Here is a 19,019-nt window from a genome sequence, read left to right on the forward strand (position 1 = left end):
GAGGATTTGGGAGTGAATTGAATTTTGATCGCTAGGTACTCACCATCACGATTTGTGTCCATCTGCCTGAAGATCTTGTCTGTGCGTTTCTCAGGTGTCGACTCATCCTCCGGCATTTTCATGACAGAGGAAACCATCTTGTAGATCGCCTGGAGACAGGTATAGAGAGAGGGGGTATGAGAAACCAACCTCCACATTACATGATCTGATGTTATAACCTGTTTATATGAGCTAGTTCACCAGACAAAACATATCTCTGAGAAATGGCAGGTCTCCTGATAACTTCTCTGCCCAGAAGTCTTGGTATCTGATTACTGGTTGTTAGAAGTACAGATTAAAATACAACTTTATAGGCACACCTGCTAAACCTTCTCTGTCTGTCTGTCTGTCTGTCTGTCTGTCTGTCTGTCTGTCTGTCTGTCTGTCTGTCTGTCTGTCTGTCTGTCTGTCTGTCTGTCTGTCTGTCTGTCTGTCTGTCTGTCTGTCTGTCTGTGTCTCTCTCTCTCTCTCTCTCTCTCTCTCTCTCTCTCTCTCTCTCTCTCTCTCTCTCTCTCTCTCTCTCTCTCTCTCTCTCTCTCTCTCTCTCTCTCTCTCTCTCTCTCTCTCTCTCTCTCTCTCTCTCTCTCAATTCAATTCAATTCAATTCAATTCAAGGGGCTTTATTGGCATGGGAAACATGTGTTAACATTGCCAAAGCAAGTGAGGTAGATAATATACAAAAGTCAAATAAACAATAAAAATGAACAGTAAACATTACACATACAGAAGTTTCAAAACAATAAAGACATTACAAATGTCATATTATATATATGCAGTGTTGTAACAATGTACAAATGGTTAAAGCACACAAGTTAAAATAAATAAACATAAATATGGGTTGTATTTACAATGGTGTTTGTTCTTCACTGGTTGCCCTTTTCTTGTGGCAACAGGTCACAAATCTTGCTGCTGTGATGGCACACTGTGGAATTTCACCCAGTAGATATGGGAGTTTATCAAAATTGGATTTGTTTTCGAATTCTTTGTGGATCTGTGTAATCTGAGGGAAATATGTCTCTCTAATATGGTCATACATTGGGCAGGAGGTTAGGAAGTGCAGCTCAGTTTCCACCTCATTTTGTGGGCAGTGAGCACATAGCCTGTCTTCTCTTGAGAGCCATGTCTGCCTACGGCGGCCTTTCTCTCTCTGTCTGTCTGTGTCCTTTCTCTCTGTCTCTCGCTCTCTTGCTCTCTCTTTCTCTCTCTCTCTCTCTCTCTCTCTCTCTCTCTCTCTCTCTCTCTCTCTCTCTCTGTCTGTGTGTCCTCTCTCTCTCTCTCTCTCTCTCTCTCTCTCTCTCTCTCTCTCTCTCTCTCTCTCTCTCTCTCTCTCTCTCTCTCTCTCTCTCTCTCTCTCTCTCTCTCTCTCTGTCTGTCTGTCTGTCTGTGTGTCCTTTCTCTCTCTCTCTCTCTGTCTCTCTCTCTCTCTCTCAATTCAATTCAAGGGGCTTTATTGGCATGGGAAACATGTGTTAACATTTAACTTTCTCTCTCTGTCTCTCTCTCTCTCTCTCTCTCTGTGTGCTCTCTGTCTCTCTCTCTCTCTCTTGCTCTCTCTCTCTCTCTCTCTCTCTCTCTCTCTCTCTCTCTCTCCATTCAATTCAATTCAATTCAAGGGGCTTTATTGGCATGGGAAACATGTGTTAACATTGCCAAAGCAAGTGAGGTAGATAATACACAAAAGTGAAATAAACAATACAAATTAACAGTAAACATTACACATACAGAAGTTTCAAAACAAGAAAGACATTACAAATGTCATATTATATATATACAGTGTTGTAACAATGTACAAATGGTTAAAGCACACAAGTTAAAATAAATAAGCATAAATATGGGTTGTATTTACAATGGTGTTTGCTCTTCACTGGTTGCCCTTTTCTTGTGGCAACAGGTCACAAATCTTGCTGCTGTGATGGCACACTGTGGAATTTCACCCAGTAGATATGGGAGTTTATCAAAATTGGATTTGTTTTCAAATTCTTTGTGGATCTGTGTAATCTGAGGGAAATATGTCTCTCTAATATGGTCATACATTGGGCAGGAGGTTAGGAAGTGCAGCTCAGTTTCCACCTCATTTTGTGGGCAGTGAGCACATAGCCTGTCTTCTCTTGAGAGCCATGTCTGCCTACGGCGGCCTTTCTCAATAGCAAGGCTATGCTCACTGAGTCTGTACATAGTCAAAGCTTTCCTTAAGTTTGGGTCAGTCACAGTGGTCAGGTATTCTGCCACTGTGTACTCTCTGTTTAGGGCCAAATAGCATTCTAGTTTGCTCTGTTTTTTTGTTAATTCTTTCCAATGTGTCAAGTAATTATCTTTTTGTTTTCTCATGATTTGGTTGGGTCTAATTGTGCTGTTGTCCTGGGGCTCTGTGGGGTGTGTTTGTGTTTGTGAACAGAGCCCTAGGACCAGCTTGCTTAGGGGACTCTTCTCCAGGTTCATCTCTCTGTAGGTGATGGCTTTGTTATGGAAGGTTTGGGAATCGCTTCCTTTTAGGTGGTTGTAGAATTTAACGGCTCTTTTCTGGATTTTGATAATTAGTGGGTATCGGCCTAATTCTGCTCTGCATGCATTATTTGGTGTTCTACGTTGTACACGGAGGATATTTTTGCAGAATTCTGCATGCAGAGTCTCAATTTGGTGTTTGTCCCATTTTGTGAAATCTTGGTTGGTGAGCGGACCCCAGACCTCACAACCATAAAGGGCAATGGGCTCTATGACTGATTCAAGTATTTTTAGCCAGATCCTAATTGGTATGTTGAAATTTATGTTCCTTTTGATGGCATAGAATGCCCTTCTTGCCTTGTCTCTCAGATCGTTCACAGCTCTGTGGAAGCTACCTGTGGTGCTGATGTTTAGGCCGAGGTATGTATAGTTTTTTGTGTGCTCTAGGGCAACGGTGTCTAGATGGAATTTGTGGTCCTGGCGACTGGACCTTTTTTGGAACACCATTATTTTGGTCTTACTGAGATTTACTGTCAGGGCCCAGGTCTGACAGAATCTGTGCAGAAGATCTAGGTGCTGTTGTAGGCCCTCCTTGGTTGGTGACAGAAGCACCAGATCATCAGCAAACAGTAGACATTTGACTTCGGATTCTAGTAGGGTGAGACCGGGTGCTGCAGACTGTTCTAATGCTCGCGCCAATTCATTGATATATATGTTGAAGAGGGTGGGGCTTAAGCTGCATCCCTGTCTCACCCCACGACCCTGTGAGAAGAAATGTGTGTGTCTTTTGCCAATTTTAACCGCACACTTGTTGTTTGTGTACATGGATTTTATAATGTCGTATGTTTTACCCCCAACACCACTTTCCATCAATTTGTATAGCAGACCCTCATGCCAAATTGAGTCGAAGGCTTTTTTGAAATCAACAAAGCATGAGAAGACTTTGCCTTTGTTTTGGTTTGTTTGGTTGTCAATTAGGGTGTGTAGGGTGAATACATGGTCTGTTGTACGGTAATTTGGTAAAAAGCCAATTTGACATTTGCTCAGTACATTGTTTTCATTGAGGAAATGTACGAGTCTGCTGTTAATGATAATGCAGAGTATTTTCCCAAGGTTACTGTTGACGCATATTCCACGGTAGTTATTGGGGTCAAATTTGTCTCCACTTTTGTGGATTGTGGTGATCAGTCCTTGGTTCCAAATATTGGGGAAGATGCCAGAGCTAAGGACGATGTTAAAGAGTTTTAATATAGCCAATTGGAATTTGTTGTCTGTATATTTGATCATTTCATTAAGGATACCATCAACACCACAGGCCTTTTTGGGTTGGAGGGTTTTTATTTTGTCCTGTAACTCATTCAAGGTAATTGGAGAATCCAGTGGGTTCTGGTAGTCTTTAATAGTTGATTCTAGGATTTGTATTTGATCATGTATATGTTTTTGCTCTTTATTCTTTGTTATAGAGCCAAAAAGATTGGAGAAGTGGTTTACCCATACATCTCCATTTTGGATAGATAATTCTTCGTGTTGTTGTTTGTTTAGTGTTTTCCAATTTTCCCAGAATTGGTTAGAGTCTATGGATTCTTCAATTACATTGAGCTGATTTCTGACGTGCTGTTCCTTCTTTTTCCGTAGTGTATTTCTGTATTGTTTTAGTGATTCACCATAGTGAAGGCGTAGACTCAGGTTTTCCGGGTCTCTATGTTTTTGGTTGGACAGGTTTCTCAATTTATTTCTTAGATTTTTGCATTCTTTATCAAACCATTTGTCATTGTTGTTCATTTTCTTCGGTTTTCTATTTGAGATTTTTAGATTTGATAGGGAAGCTGAGAGGTCAAAAATACTGTTAAGATTTTCTACTGCCAAGTTTACACCTTCACTATTGCAGTGGAACGTTTTACCCAGGAAGTTGTCTAAAAGGGATTGAATTTGCTGTTGCCTAATTGTTATTTGGTAGGTTTCCAAACTGCATTCCTTCCATCTATAGCATTTCTTAATGTTACTCAGTTCCTTTGGCTTTGATGCCTCATGATTGAGTATTGCTCTGTTCAAGTAGACTGTGATTTTGCTGTGGTCTGATAGGGGTGTCAGTGGGCTGACTGTGAACGCTCTGAGAGACTCTGGGTTGAGGTCAGTGATAAAGTAGTCTACAGTGCTACTGCCAAGAGATGAGCTATAGGTGTACCTACCATAGGAGTCCCCTCGAAGCCTACCATTGACTATGTACATACCCAGCGTGCGACAGAGCTGCAGGAGTTGTGACCCGTTTTTGTTGGTTATGTTGTCATAGTTGTGCCTAGGTGGGCATATGGGGGAGGGAATGCTGTCACCTCCAGGTAGGTGTTTGTCCCCCTGTGTGCTGAGGGTGTCAGGTTCCTGTCCAGTTCTGGCATTTAGGTCGCCACAGACTAATACATGTCCCTGGGCCTGGAAATGATTGATTTCCCCCTCCAGGATGGAGAAGCTGTCTTCATTAAAGTATGGGGATTCTAGTGGGGGGATATAGGTAGCACACAGGAGGACATTTTTCTCTGTTAAGATAATTTCCTTTTGAATTTCTAGCCAAATGTAAAATGTTCCTGTTTTGATTAATTTAATGGAGTGAGTTAGGTCTGCTCTACAGTGATCCCTCGCCACTTCGCGGTTCACTTATCGCGGATTCGCTATTTCGCGGATTTTCATAATGCATTTTTTATTTTTTTTTGGTGCATTGTGCTCTGCATTCTGATTCGCTAAAAACTCACTCCCGCTTCTTGTATCAAAACATGCTACGAATTGTGCTATCATTTTGTCGTCTCGTGCAGTTATGTGTACGTACATAAAACAGCTTGGCAAATTTACATTAAGTTGGCCAGGAAGGAAGGAAGGACTAACGCTTGGTCGCTTAGCAACCATGGTGCGAATGGCCACTGAACTTAAGCGAGTAGCTGAGGAATGGGACCCTTTGACGAGCCGTTCATTACAGTTCTCCAACGTAATCGATGGTGGCATGTCGGTGTACAAGGATCTTTTTGCAAAGAAGAAAAAAGAGCGACAACAGCTGCCTATCACTATGCTCTTCTCCCGAACAAACACACCTGCACCGCGGGCTTCAGAAGAAGAGAACACTGCAGAGCGCAGTCAGGATGCAGCGGCCCAGTCTGAAGAGCAGTGAAACGGCCTACACGTGAGTCACTGTATTTGTATACATGTAATAGTTGCTAATTGTAAAAAAAAAAGAAGTTTTCTATTTCGCGGATTTCACTTATCGCGGGTCATTTTCGGAACGTAACCCCCGCGATAAACGAGGGATTACTGTATACCAAATTAGCATTCCCCCTGAGTCCCTTCCCTGTTTCACACCTGGTAGTTTGGTGGATGGGACTACCAGCTCTCTGTAACCTAGAGGGCAACCAGTGGGTCCGTCTCCTCTATACCATGTTTCTTGCAGGATGACAATGTCTGCATTACCGATTTCTTTGGTGAAGTCCGGGTTCCTGCTCTTTAGGCCAAAGGCAGATGACCTCAGACCTTGGATATTCCAGGATGATATAGTGAAGGCTTTTTGTTCCATAAAGTGTCCAATGTTGTTGTTCGGGGTTTGGCCTCAGGCCAGTAAGTGTGAGCAGAGCCTGCTGAGCATCTGGTACATGCCGTTGGCTTGGGCGAGTGTAAGAGTGGGGGTTGGGCCTGTTTGCCCGCTCACTACCTGGGCGTATGTGTGACTTCCATGTTGATGCCCTCTTTGCGGGGGTGGGGTGCATGGGGTGGGCAGGAGTGGCATGGGTCTGATCTGAGGGGGCCTAAATTGGGTGTGGGCATGGTTGATGTGGGGGGGGGTGTGTAGGTCCAGGGGGGGGTCCTGGAGGTCTTGGAGGGTGTCTCGCTGGTCTGGGTGGGGTGTCTATTGATCTGTTGCTCCTGTGTGAAGTGTTGGGGCTTCGTTTGAGAGCGATGTCCTTTAGAGTCCGGGCAAAGGTGGGCACTGCTGCCTTGTAGAGGTGGACCTGGTCATAGAGGCTGTTCAAGTCCAGGGTGGAGTGGTGGGCCAGAAAAACATTTGGTTTTGAGGCACAGTCACGGGAAATGCTTGCGTTTACCCGCTGTATTGTAGCAGGGTGGAAGTCTTTTCGTGGTAGCAGGGTGGAGATGACCACTTGTGCGTTGGGGAAAGTAGAAGAAGCTTTTTCAATCACTCCCTTCAGTGCTGTGGCCACCCTTTCCTGCTGTGCTCTCAGGTCGTTTGTGCCTGTGTGTATTATTATGTGGCTAGGTGAGCCTAGTTTGTCCTCAGACAGAAGGTCTAGGGCGCGCTGGGTGTTTGGACACCAGAGTTTAGACACACTGTGTTTGGGAAAAAGTTTTTTTTCTTCTATATATTTCCCATTTGAGTCCATAAGAAGGACAATCTGTGTCTTGTGTTTGTCCTCAGTGGGTGTGGGGGGGTTGTCAGGAGGGCTATCAGGGTGGCTGACAGGGGGGGTGCTCAGAGGGGATGAGAGCTGCTGGGCTTGGGGTTTTTCTTTTGTCTGTTCTGTTGTGATGTCGTTTCTATGGTCAGGGTCTGGTGTGGACTGTTCTGCTGTGGTGTCGAGACTTTTGTCGGGTGCTGAGGTGGGCTGTTCTGCTGGCGTCTCTGTGGGGATGGCCACCTCCCTAGTGGGTTGTTCTCTGTCACATGCCATCCCCCTCAACCTCTCCTCCAGCAGTCTGATCCTCTCCTCCATCCCCTTCTCCCTCTCCTCCTGTAGTCTGATCCTCTCCTCCATCCCCTTCTCCCTCTCCTCCTGTAGTCTGATCCTCTCCTCCATCCCCCTCTCCCTCTCCTCCTGTAGTCTGATCCTCTCCTCTAGTGCTCTGTTCTTCTCCTGCTCCTGCTCTTTCTCCTGTTGATGTTGTCTCACCACTGTCCATAGTGCAGATATGTCTTTCTCCACCTCCAGCTCTCCAGGTCTGGTTAAGGGGGTGTTGTTGTGCTGGACTGTTGTCTGGGTCTGTGCTGACTGGAGTGTGATCACCTGCTGTTCCAGCTCCACCTGCCTTACCTCCAGCTGGGTGAATTTATCCTTCATTTCAATGAGGGAGAAGTACTCTGTACTGGGAGGTTGACTGTCTGCTGAGGGTTGCTCGTCTGTGGGGTTATATGGTGAAGAGGTTTGGTCTGACCCACTTGGGGTGGGGGTATCTTTATCAAGGGAGAGCTTCTCCTGCTGGGCTAATTCTTTGATTAGGTGAAAGTCCAGCTGAAACTGTTTGTGGTTGCCCTGTACCAATACTGTTCCAGACTTATAGAGATTTATATTAGCTGACTCCTCGTCCTCATTGTCAAGAATCCTGAGTTTCCACCCCTCGTTAACCCCCCCTCTCTTAACAGAGGGGTAGTGTGCTAATATAGCACTGTGCCATGCCTGGGGATGGTTTGTGTGGAAGATAAGGTTGCTGATGTTCCCATTTTTGTAATAGTCAGCAAAAAGTGTCTCTTGATTTTCCATAAGGAGCTTCATTTTGTGATCTTTTCTTGTCTTGTCATTTTTTACATGCACAGGGTACTGTATTTTAATTCTCTCTCTCTCTCTCTCTCTCTCTCTCTCTCTCTCTCTCTCTCTCTCTCTCTCTCTCTCTCTCTCTCTCTCTCTCTCTCTCTCTCTCTCTCTCTCTCTCTCTCTCTCTCTCTCTCTCTCTCTGTCTGTCTGTCTGTCTGTCTGTCTGTCTGTCTGTCTGTCTGTCTGTCTGTCTGTCTGTCTGTCTGTCTGTCTGTCTGTCTGTCTGTCTGTCTGTCTGTCTGTCTGTCTGTCTCTCTCTGTCTCTCTCTCTATGTCTCTCTCTCTCTCTGTAACTCTCTGTGTCTCTCTCTGTCTCTCTCTCTATGTCTCTCTCTCTGTAACTCTCTCTATGTCTCTCTCTCTGTAACTCTCTCTATGTCTCTCTCTCTGTAACTCTCTCTATGTCTCTCTCTCTGTAACTCTCTCTATGTCTCTCTCTCTGTAACTCTGTGTCTCTCTATGTCTCTCTCTATGTCTCTCTCTCTGTAACTCTCTCTATGTCTCTCTCTGTCTCTCTCTCTCTCTCTGTAACTCTCTGTGTCTCTCTATGTCTCTCTCTCTATGTCTCTCTCTCTGTAACTCTCTCTATGTCTCTCTCTCTGTAACTCTCTCTATGTCTTTCTCTCTGTAACTCTCTCTATGTCTCTATCTCTCTCTGTAACTCTCTCTCTATATCTCTCTCTGTAACTCTCTCTATGTCAATTCAATTCAATTCAATTCAAGGGGCTTTATTGGCATGGGAAACATGTGTTAACATTGCCAAAGCAAGTGAGGTAGGTAATATACAAAAGTCAAATAAACAATAAAAATGAACAGTAAACATTACACATACAGAAGTTTCAAAACAATAAAGACATTACAAATGTCATATTATATATATGCAGTGTTGTAACAATGTACAAATGGTTAAAGCACACAAGTTAAAATAAATAAACATAAATATGGGTTGTATTTACAGTGGTGTTTGTTCTTCACTGGTTGCCCTTTTCTTGTGGCAACAGGTCACAAATCTTGCTGCTGTGATGGCACACTGTGGAATTTCACCCAGTAGATATGGGAGTTTATCAAAATTGGATTTGTTTTCGAATTCTTTGTGGATCTGTGTAATCTGAGGGAAATATGTCTCTCTAATATGGTCATACATTGGGCAGGAGGTTAGGAAGTGCAGCTCAGTTTCCACCTCATTTTGTGGGCAGTGTGCACATAGCCTGTCTTCTCTTGAGAGCCATGTCTGCCTACGGCGGCCTTTCTCAATAGCAAGGCTATGCTCACTGAGTCTGTACATAGTCAAAGCTTTCCTTAAGTTTGGGTCAGTCACAGTGGTCAGGTATTCTGCCACTGTGTACTCTCTGTTTAGGGCCAAATAGCATTCTAGTTTGCTCTGTTTTTTTGTTAATTCTTTCCAATGTGTCAAGTAATTATCTTTTTGTTTTCTCATGATTTGGTTGGGTCTAATTGTGCTGTTGTCCTGGGGCTCTGTGGGGTGTGTTTGTGTTTGTGAACAGAGCCCTAGGACCAGCTTGCTTAGGGGACTCTTCTCCAGGTTCATCTCTCTGTAGGTGATGGCTTTGTTATGGAAGGTTTGGGAATCGCTTCCTTTTAGGTGGTTGTAGAATTTAACGGCTCTTTTCTGGATTTTGATAATTAGTGGGTATCGGCCTAATTCTGCTCTGCATGCATTATTTGGTGTTCTACGTTGTACACGGAGGATATTTTTGCAGAATTCTGCATGCAGAGTCTCAATTTGGTGTTTGTCTCTCTCTCTCTGTAACTCTCTCTCTATATCTCTCTCTGTAACTCCCTCTCTGTCTCACTCTGTCTTACACTGATGAGAGATGAGCCTGTCTCACAAGTGGCAAATACAATCCAGTGTTAGTGAGATGACTCTATTAGTCTCTAACTTAGTTGACCTTACAGGTCTAAGTGATATTACGTGATAGAAAGTGACAGACATGAAGTGATATTATGTGATAGAAAGTGACAGACATGAAGTGATATTATGTGATAGAAAGTGATATTATGTGATAGAAAGTGATATTATGTGATTGAAAGTGATATTATGTGATTGAAAGTGATATTATGTGATAGAAAGTGATATTATGTGATTGAAAGTGATATTATGTGATATTATGTGATAGAAAGTGATATTATGTGATTGGAAGTGATATTATGTGATAGAAAGTGATATCATGTGATTGAAAGTGATATCATGTGATATTATGTGATAGAAAGTGATATTAAGTGATTGAAAGTGATATTATGTGATAGAAAGTGATATTATGTGATAGAAAGTGATATTATGTGATTGAAAGTGATATTATGTGATTGAAAGTGATATTATGTGATAGAAAGTGATATTATGTGATTGAAAGTGATATTATGTGATATTATGTGATTGAAAGTGATATTATGTGATATTATGTGATTGAAAGTGATATTATGTGATATTATGTGATAGAAAGTGATATTATGTGATATCATGTGATTGAAAGTGATATCATGTGATATTATGTGATAGAAAGTGATATTATGTGATATTATGTGATTGAAAGTGATATTATGTGATATTATGTGATTGAAAGTGATATTATGTGATATTATGTGATAGAAAGTGATATTATGTGATATTATGTGATTGAAAGTGATATCATGTGATATTATGTGATAGAAAGTGATATTATGTGATATCATGTGATTGAAAGTGATATTATGTGATATTATGTGATTGAAAGTGATATTATGTGATATTATGTGATAGAAAGTGATATTATGTGATATCATGTGATTGAAAGTGATATTATGTGATATTATGTGATAGAAAGTGATATTATGTGATATCATGTGATTGAAAGTGATATCATGTGATATTATGTGATAGAAAGTGATATTATGTGATAAAAAGTGATATTATGTGATAAAAAGTGATATTATGTGATAGAAAGTGATATTATGTGACTGAAAGTGATATTATGTGATTGAAAGTGATATTATGTGATATTATAGGATAGAAAGTGATATTATGTGATAAAAAGTGATATTATGTGATAGAAAGTGATATTATGTGATAGAAAGTGATATTATGTGATTGAAAGTGATATTATGTGATAGAAAGTGATATTATGTGATAGAAAGTGATATTATGTGATTGAAAGTGATATTATGTGATAGAAAGTGATATTATGTGATATAAAGTGATATTATGTGATAGAAAGTGATATTATGTGATTGAAAGTGATATTATGTGATTGAAAGTGATATTATGTGATATTATGTGATAGAAAGTGATATTATGTGATAGAAAGTGATATTATGTGATAGAAAGTGATATTATGTGATAGAAAGTGACAGACATGAAGTGATATTGATTAACTATGCCTACTAATGATACAGGCAGTGATCACTGACATTGGTAACCAGTCCACTGACATTGGTAACCAGTTTACTGCAGGGCTCTCAATCCAATGTATATATAAAGTAATTTTTTCATCAGCAGATGTCACAAAGTGCTGTACAGAAACCCAGCCTAAAACTCCAAACAGCAAGCAATGCAGGTGTAGAAGCACGGTGGCTAGGACAAACTCCCTCCTGTGTGCTGTTGTTGTAATGTGAACATTCACCAGCAGTGTCACAGTGCTTCAGTCAGCATCAGTGGTATATTAGTAGGTTTTGGGGGTATCTGTACTTCACTATTTATATTTTTGACTACTTTTACTTTACTACATTCATAAAGAAAATTATGTACTTATTACTCCATACTTTTTCCCTGACATCCAAAAGTACTCATTACATTTCTAATGCTTATCAGGACAGGAAATTGGTCCAATTCACACACTTATTAAGAGAACATCCCTGGTTATCCCTACTGCCTCTGATCTGGTGGACTCACTAAACAGAGAACATCCCTGGTCATCCCTACTGCCTCTGATCTGGAGGACTCACTAAACAGAGAACATCCCTGGTCATACCTACTGCCTCTGATCTGGCGGACTCACTAAACAGAGAACATCCCTGGTCATCCCTACTGCCTCTGATCTGGAGGTCTCACTAAACAGAGAACATCCCTGGTCATCCCTACTGCCTCTGATCTGGCGGACTCACTAAACAGAGAACATCCCTGGTCATACCTACTGCCTCTGATCTGGAGGACTCACTAAACAGAGAACATCCCTGGTCATCCCTACTGCCTCTGGTCTGGAGGACTCACTAAACAGAGAACATCCCTGGTCATACCTACTGCCTCTGGTCTGGAGGACTCACTAAACAGAGAACATCCCTGGTCATACCTACTGCCTCTGGTCTGGAGGACTCACTAAACAGAGAACATCCCTGGTCATCCCTACTGCCTCTGATCTGGAGGACTCACTAAACAGAGAACATCCCTGGTCATCCCTACTGCCTCTGGTCTGGAGGACTCACTAAACAGAGAACATCCCTGGTCATCCCTACTGCCTCTGATCTGGAGGACTCACTAAACAGAGAACATCCCTGGTCATCCCTACTGCCTCTGATCTGGAGGACTCACTAAACAGAGAACATCCCTGGTCATCTCTACTGCCTCTGATCTGGAGGACTCACTAAACAGAGAATATCCCTGGTTATCCCTACTGCCTCTGATCTGGAGGACTCACTAAACAGAGAACATCCCTGGTCATCTCTACTGCCTTTGATCTGGCAGACTCACTAAACAGAGAACATCCCTGGTCATCCCTACTGCCTCTGGTCTGGAGGACTCACTAAACAGAGAACATCCCTGGTCATCCCTACTGCCTCTGATCTGGAGGACTCACTAAACAGAGAATATCCCTGGTCATACCTACTGCCTCTGATCTGGAGGACTCACTAAACAGAGAACATCCCTGGTCATCCCTACTGCCTCTGATCTGGAGGACTCACTAAACAGAGAACATCCCTGGTCATACCTACTGCCTCTGATCTGGAGGACTCACTAAACAGAGAACATCCCTGGTCATCTCTACTGCCTCTGATCTGGAGGACTCACTAAACAGAGAACATCCCTGGTCATCCCTACTGCCTCTGATCTGGAGGACTCACTAAACAGAGAATATCCCTGGTCATCCCTACTGCCTCTGATCTGGAGGACTCACTAAACAGAGAACATCCCTGGTCATCCCTACTGCCTCTGATCTGGAGGACTCACTAAACAGAGAACATCCCTGGTCATACCTACTGCCTCTGATCTGGAGGACTCACTAAACAGAGAACATCCCTGGTCCTCCCTACTACCTCTGATCTGGTGGACTCACTAAACAGAGAACATCCCTGGTCATCTCTACTGCCTTTGATCTGGCAGACTCACTAAACAGAGAACATCCCTGGTCATCTCTACTGCCTTTGATCTGGAGGACTCACTAAACAGAGAACATCCCTGGTCATACCTACTGCCTCTGATCTGGTGGACTCACTAAACAGAGAACATCCCTGGTCATCCCTACTGCCTCTGATCTGGAGGACTCACTAAACAGAGAACATCCCTGGTCATCACTACTGCCTCTGATCTGGAGGATTCACTAAACAGAGAACATCCCTGGTCATCCCTACTGCCTCTAATCTGGTGGACTGACTAAACACACTTGCTTAGTTTGTAAATATATATGAATATACATATTTATATGAATATACCTAGGTACAGGTGAATTTACCTAGGTACAGGTGAATATACCTAGTTAAAGGTGAATCTACCTAGGTACATGTGAATATACCTAGGTACAGGTGAATCTACCTAGGTACAGGTGAATCTACCTAGGTACAGGTGAATCTACCTAGGTACAGGTGAATATACCTAGGTACAGGTGAATATACCTAGGTACAGGTGAATATAACTAGGTACAAGTGAATATACCTAGGTACAGGTGAATATACCTAGTTACAGGGGAAGTTACCTAGTTACAGGTGAATCTACACAGTTCCAAGGGAATCTACCAAGTTCCAGGGGCCTCTACCTAGTTCCAGGTGAATCTACGTTACCATTCAAAAGTGTGGGGTCACTTAGTCCTTGTTTTTGAAAGAAAAGCACATTTTAGTCCATTAAAATAACATCAAATTGATCAGAAGTACAGTGTAGACATTGTTAATATTGTAAATTACTATTGTAGCTGGAAACGACTAATTTTTATATTGCATTGGATAGAAAACCCTCTAAAGTTTTCAAAACTGTTCAAATAATGTCTGTCAGTATAACATAACTGATATGGCAGGCGAAAAACAAAGGACAATCCATCCAGATTTTTTTTCAGCTAACTCATGATTACCATGGCTGTCAATGGGAATATAAATGGAATACCTCCCAGATTGCAGTTCCTAGGGCCTCCACTAGATGTCAACAGTCTTTAGAAAGAGTTTCAGGCTTGTTTTTTGAAAAATGAGCTAGAATTTGTAGTTTTAGTAAGTGGCTCCCATTTTGGCTGTAGTGTTTGTTGCGCGTTTCGGTGAGTGCGCGTACTTCGTTATTTATCTCCGGTAATGGTCTCCAGTATTCTCCATCTTAAATTGTATCGTTTATTTACATATTAGGGTACCTGAGGATTGATTAGAAACGTTGTTTGATATGTTTGGAAGACGTTTATTGGTAACTTACGGGATTCATTTGTATGCATTTTGAACAAGGGAAAACGGTGGATTACTGATTCAAGTGCGCCAATGAAACTAACTTTTTGGGGATATAAAGAAGGACTTTATCGAACAAAAGGACCATTTGTTATGTAGTTGGGACCCTTGTGATTGCAACCAGATGAAGATCTTAAAAGGTAAGTGATTTATTTTATCGCTATTTCTGACTTTCTGACCAATCTGCTTGGTTGGAAAATGAATGTAATGCTTTTGTGTGCGGGGCGCTGTCCTCAGATAATTGCATGGTGTGCTTTCGCCGTAAAGCCTTTTTTTGAAATCTGATAAAGCGGCTGGATTAACATAGAACCCTTAGGTTCTTTCCCTAGGTGTTATTGACTCTATTTCGGTTTCATGTCTGTACGCTTTTCGTGTTTCTTGTTTTGTTCCACATTAGTTGACTTATTATTAAATTATTCACTCTCTGTACTTGCTTCCCGACTCCCAGTGTACACATTACAGGATCAGCAAAAACCAAGCTATAAATTCTCGGACAACCCAAAGATTCCTAGATAACCTTCCAGACTCCCTCCACCTACCCAAGGACGTCGGAGTACAAAAATCCACCTAACTGAAGATATATGTTTAACCTTGCGTAATACCCTAGATGCAGTAGCACCCCTAAAACAAAAAACATTTGTCACAAGAAATGATCTCCCTGGTATACAGAACATACCTTAACCCTGAAGCAAGCTTCCAGAAACTTGGAACGGAAATGGCACTCCACCAAACTGGAAGTCTTCTGACTAGTTTGGAAAGACTGTACCGTGCAATATCGAAGAGCCCTCACTGCTGCTCAAGAACATTAGAACAATCCTAAACATGTTTTTGAGACAGTTGCAAAGCTAACTAAAAAGCAGCATTCCCCAAGAGAGGATGGCTTTCACTTCAGCAGTGATGAATTCATGAACTTCTTAGATGAAAATATCATGATCATTAGTAGGCAAATTATGGATTCCTCTTTGAATCTGCGTATTTCTCCAAAGCGCAGTTGTCCTGAGTCTGCCAGGACCTGCCATCAATGGAGACACTCAAGTGTTTTTTGATCCTGTATCTCTTGACACATTCATGAAAATAGTCATGGCCTCTAAACCTTCAAGCTCCGGACCAAACTCACTAAAAGTGGTAGTAGAATGGCGTCGGAGAGGATGGGTGACGTTTTACCAACTGTGTTATTTCACGTTTTACATGCTCCTAACCAACTGTGTTATTTCGTTAGTTTTTTTTGCACTGTTTGTAACTTATTTTTAACTTATTTTGTACATAATGTTGCTGCTACCGTCTCTTATGACCGAAAATAACTTCTGGACAGAACAGCGATTATTCACCAAGAACTGGAAGAAGCTTTTTCCTTGAACGAGTCCGACGTGAAGGATATACAGCTTTCCCGGGAAGAGGCCCAAATCTCTGTCATTTGCATGAATAGATGGAGAAAAATGAAGTCAAATTGACTTCTGAGAATTTGTAAGCGAGCAAGTAAACTCCCACTGCCATCTGTTCTATTGGCAAAGGTGCAATCATTGGAAAATAAAATGTATGACCTACAAGCAAGATTATCCTACCAACGGGACATTAAAAACTGTAACATCTTATGTTTCACTGAGTCGAGGCTGAACAACAACATGACTAACATACAGCTGGCGGGTTATACACTTTATCAGCAGGATAGAACATAGCCTCTGGTAAGACAAGTGGTGGCGGTCCATGTATATTTGTAAACAACAGCTGGTGCACAATATCTAAGGAATTCTCAAGGTTTTGCTAGTCTGAGGGTAGAGTATCTCATCATAAGCTGTAGACCACAGCTATCTTCCTACAGAGTTTTCATCTGTATTTTTCATAGGTGTCTACATACCACCACAGACCGAAGATGGCACTAAGACGGCACTCAATGAGCTGTATACCACCAAAAGCAAACAGGAAAATGCTCATCCAGAGGTGGCGATCCGAGTGTCCAGGGACTTCAATGCAGGAAAACTTAAACCCGTTTTACCAAATTTCTATCAGCACGTTAAATGTGCAACCAGAGGGGAAAAAAACTCAAGATCAACTTTACTCCACACACACAGATGCATACAAAGCTCTCCCTCTCCCTCCATTTGGCAAATCTGACTATAATTCTATCCTCCTGATTCCTGCTTATAAGCAAAAATTAAAGCAGGAAGCACCAGTGACTCGGTCAATAAAAAGTGGTCAGATGATGCAGATGCTAAGCTACAGGACTGTTTTGCTAGCACAGACTGGAATATGTTCCGGGATTCTGCCGATGGCATTGAGGAGTACACCACATCAGTCACTGGCTTCATCAATAAGTGCATCAACAACGATGTCGTCCCCACAGTGACTGCACGTGCAGCAGTCACCAACCAGAAGCCATGGGTTACAGGCAACATCCTCACTGAGCTAAAGGGTAGAGTCCCGCTTTCAAGGAGCGGGACTCTTATAAAAAATCCCCCTATGCCCCCCGACGAACCATCAAACAGGCAAAGCATCAATACAGGACTAAGATTGAATCACTGGTGCTTCACTGGCTCCGATGCTCGTTGGATGTGGCAGGGCTTGCAAACTATTACAGACTACAAAGGGAATCACAGATGAGAGCTGCCCAGTGACACGAGCCTACCAGACGAGGTAAATTACTTCGATGCTCGCTTCGAGGCAAGTAACTTAAACATGTATGAAAGCATTATCTGTTCTGGACGACTGTGTGGTCACGCAGTCCGCAGCTGATATGAGTAAGACCTTTAAACAGGTGAACATTCACAAGGCCGCAGGGCCAGATGGATTACCAGGACGCGTACTCCGAGCATGTGCTGACCAACTGGCAAGTGTCTTCACTGACATTTTCAATCTCTCCCTGTTCGAGTTTGGTGTACCAACATGTTTCTAGCAGACCACCATAGTCCCTGTGCCCAAGAACACCAAGGTAACCTGCCTAAATGAATACCGACCCATAGCAATCACGTCTGTAGCCATGAAGTGCTTTGAAAGTCATGGCTCACATCAACACCATTATCCCAGGAAACCTAGACCCACTCAAATTTGCATACAGCCCTAACAGATCCACAGATGATGCAATCTCTATTGCACTCCACACTGCGCTTTCCCACCTGGACAAAAGGAACACCTCTGTGAGAATGCTATTCATTGACTTCAGCTCAGCGTTCAACACCATAGTGCTCTCAAAGCTCATCACTAAGCTAAGGACCCTGGGACTAAACACATCCCTCTGCAACTGGATCCTGGACTTCCTGACGGGCCGCTCCCAGGTGGTAAGGATAGGTAACAACACATCCGCCATACTGATCCTCAACACGGGGGACCCTCAAGGGTGCATGCTCAGTCCCCTCCTGTACTCTCTGTTCATTCATGACTGCACGATGCACGACTCCAACACCATCATTAAGTTTGCCGACGACAAAACAGTGAGTAAGACAGCCTGTAGGGAGGAGGTCAGAGACCTGGCCATGTGGTGCCAGGACAACAACCTCTCCCTCAATGTGATCAAGACAAAGGAGGTAATTGTGGACTACAGGAAAAGGAGGACCGAGCACGCTCCCATTCTCATCGATGGGGCTGTAGTGCAGCAGGTTGAGAGCTTCAAGTTCCTTGGTGTCCACATCACCAACAAACTAACATGGTTCAAGCACACCAAGACAGTCTTGAAGAGGGCACGACAAACCCTATTCCCCCTCAGGAGACTGAAAAAGTTTGGCATTGGTCCTCATATCCTCAAAAGGTTCTACAGCTGCACCATTGAGAGCATCCTGACTGGTTGCATCACTGCCTGGAATGGCAAATGCTCGGCCTCCGACTGCAATTACAGAGGGTAGTGCTAACGGCCCAGTATATCACTGGGGACAAGCTTCCTGGCATCCAAGAGCTCTATATGAGGTGGTGTCAGAGGAAGGCCCTAAAAATTGTCAAAGACTCCAGCCACCCTAGTCATAGACTGTTCTCTCTGCTACCGCATGGCAAGCGATACCGGAGCGCCAAGTCTAGGACCAAAAGGCTTCTTAAAAGCTTTTACCCTAAAGCCATAAGACTCCTGAACATCTAATCAAATGGCTACCCGGACTATTTACATGGCCCCCCTTTTACGCTGCAGCTACTCTCTGTTTTTATCTATGCATAGTCACCTTAATAACTCTACTCTACATATTACCTCAATATCCTCAAGTAACCGGTGCCCCTGCACATTGACTCTGTACCGGTACCCCCTGTTTACAGCCTCACTATTGTTATTTTACTGCTCTTTAATTATTCGCTACTTTTATTACTTATTCTTATTTTTTTTTGTAAAAAAACCCCAGCATTTTTGTGGGCTTGTAAGTAAGCATTTCACTGTAAGGTCTACACATGTTGTATTCAGCGCATGTGACAAATAACATT

The 19,019-nt window shown here is 42.7% G+C and overlaps 1 protein-coding gene across 1 annotated transcript in view; it reads right to left on the reverse strand.

The window, feature by feature from the left end:
- LOC139558861 (neurocalcin-delta A-like) overlaps positions 1 to 19,019 on the reverse strand; it is an 80,932-nt gene that overhangs the window by 1,087 nt on the left and 60,826 nt on the right. Inside the window, exon 3 of the mRNA XM_071374376.1 lies at positions 44 to 149. Coding sequence (XP_071230477.1) covers positions 44 to 149 — 106 coding nt within the window. The remainder of the gene's footprint in view (positions 1 to 43; positions 150 to 19,019) is intronic.

Source organism: Salvelinus alpinus, chromosome 29 (assembly GCF_045679555.1).
Source record: "Salvelinus alpinus chromosome 29, SLU_Salpinus.1, whole genome shotgun sequence".
NCBI lineage: Eukaryota > Metazoa > Chordata > Actinopteri > Salmoniformes > Salmonidae > Salvelinus > Salvelinus alpinus.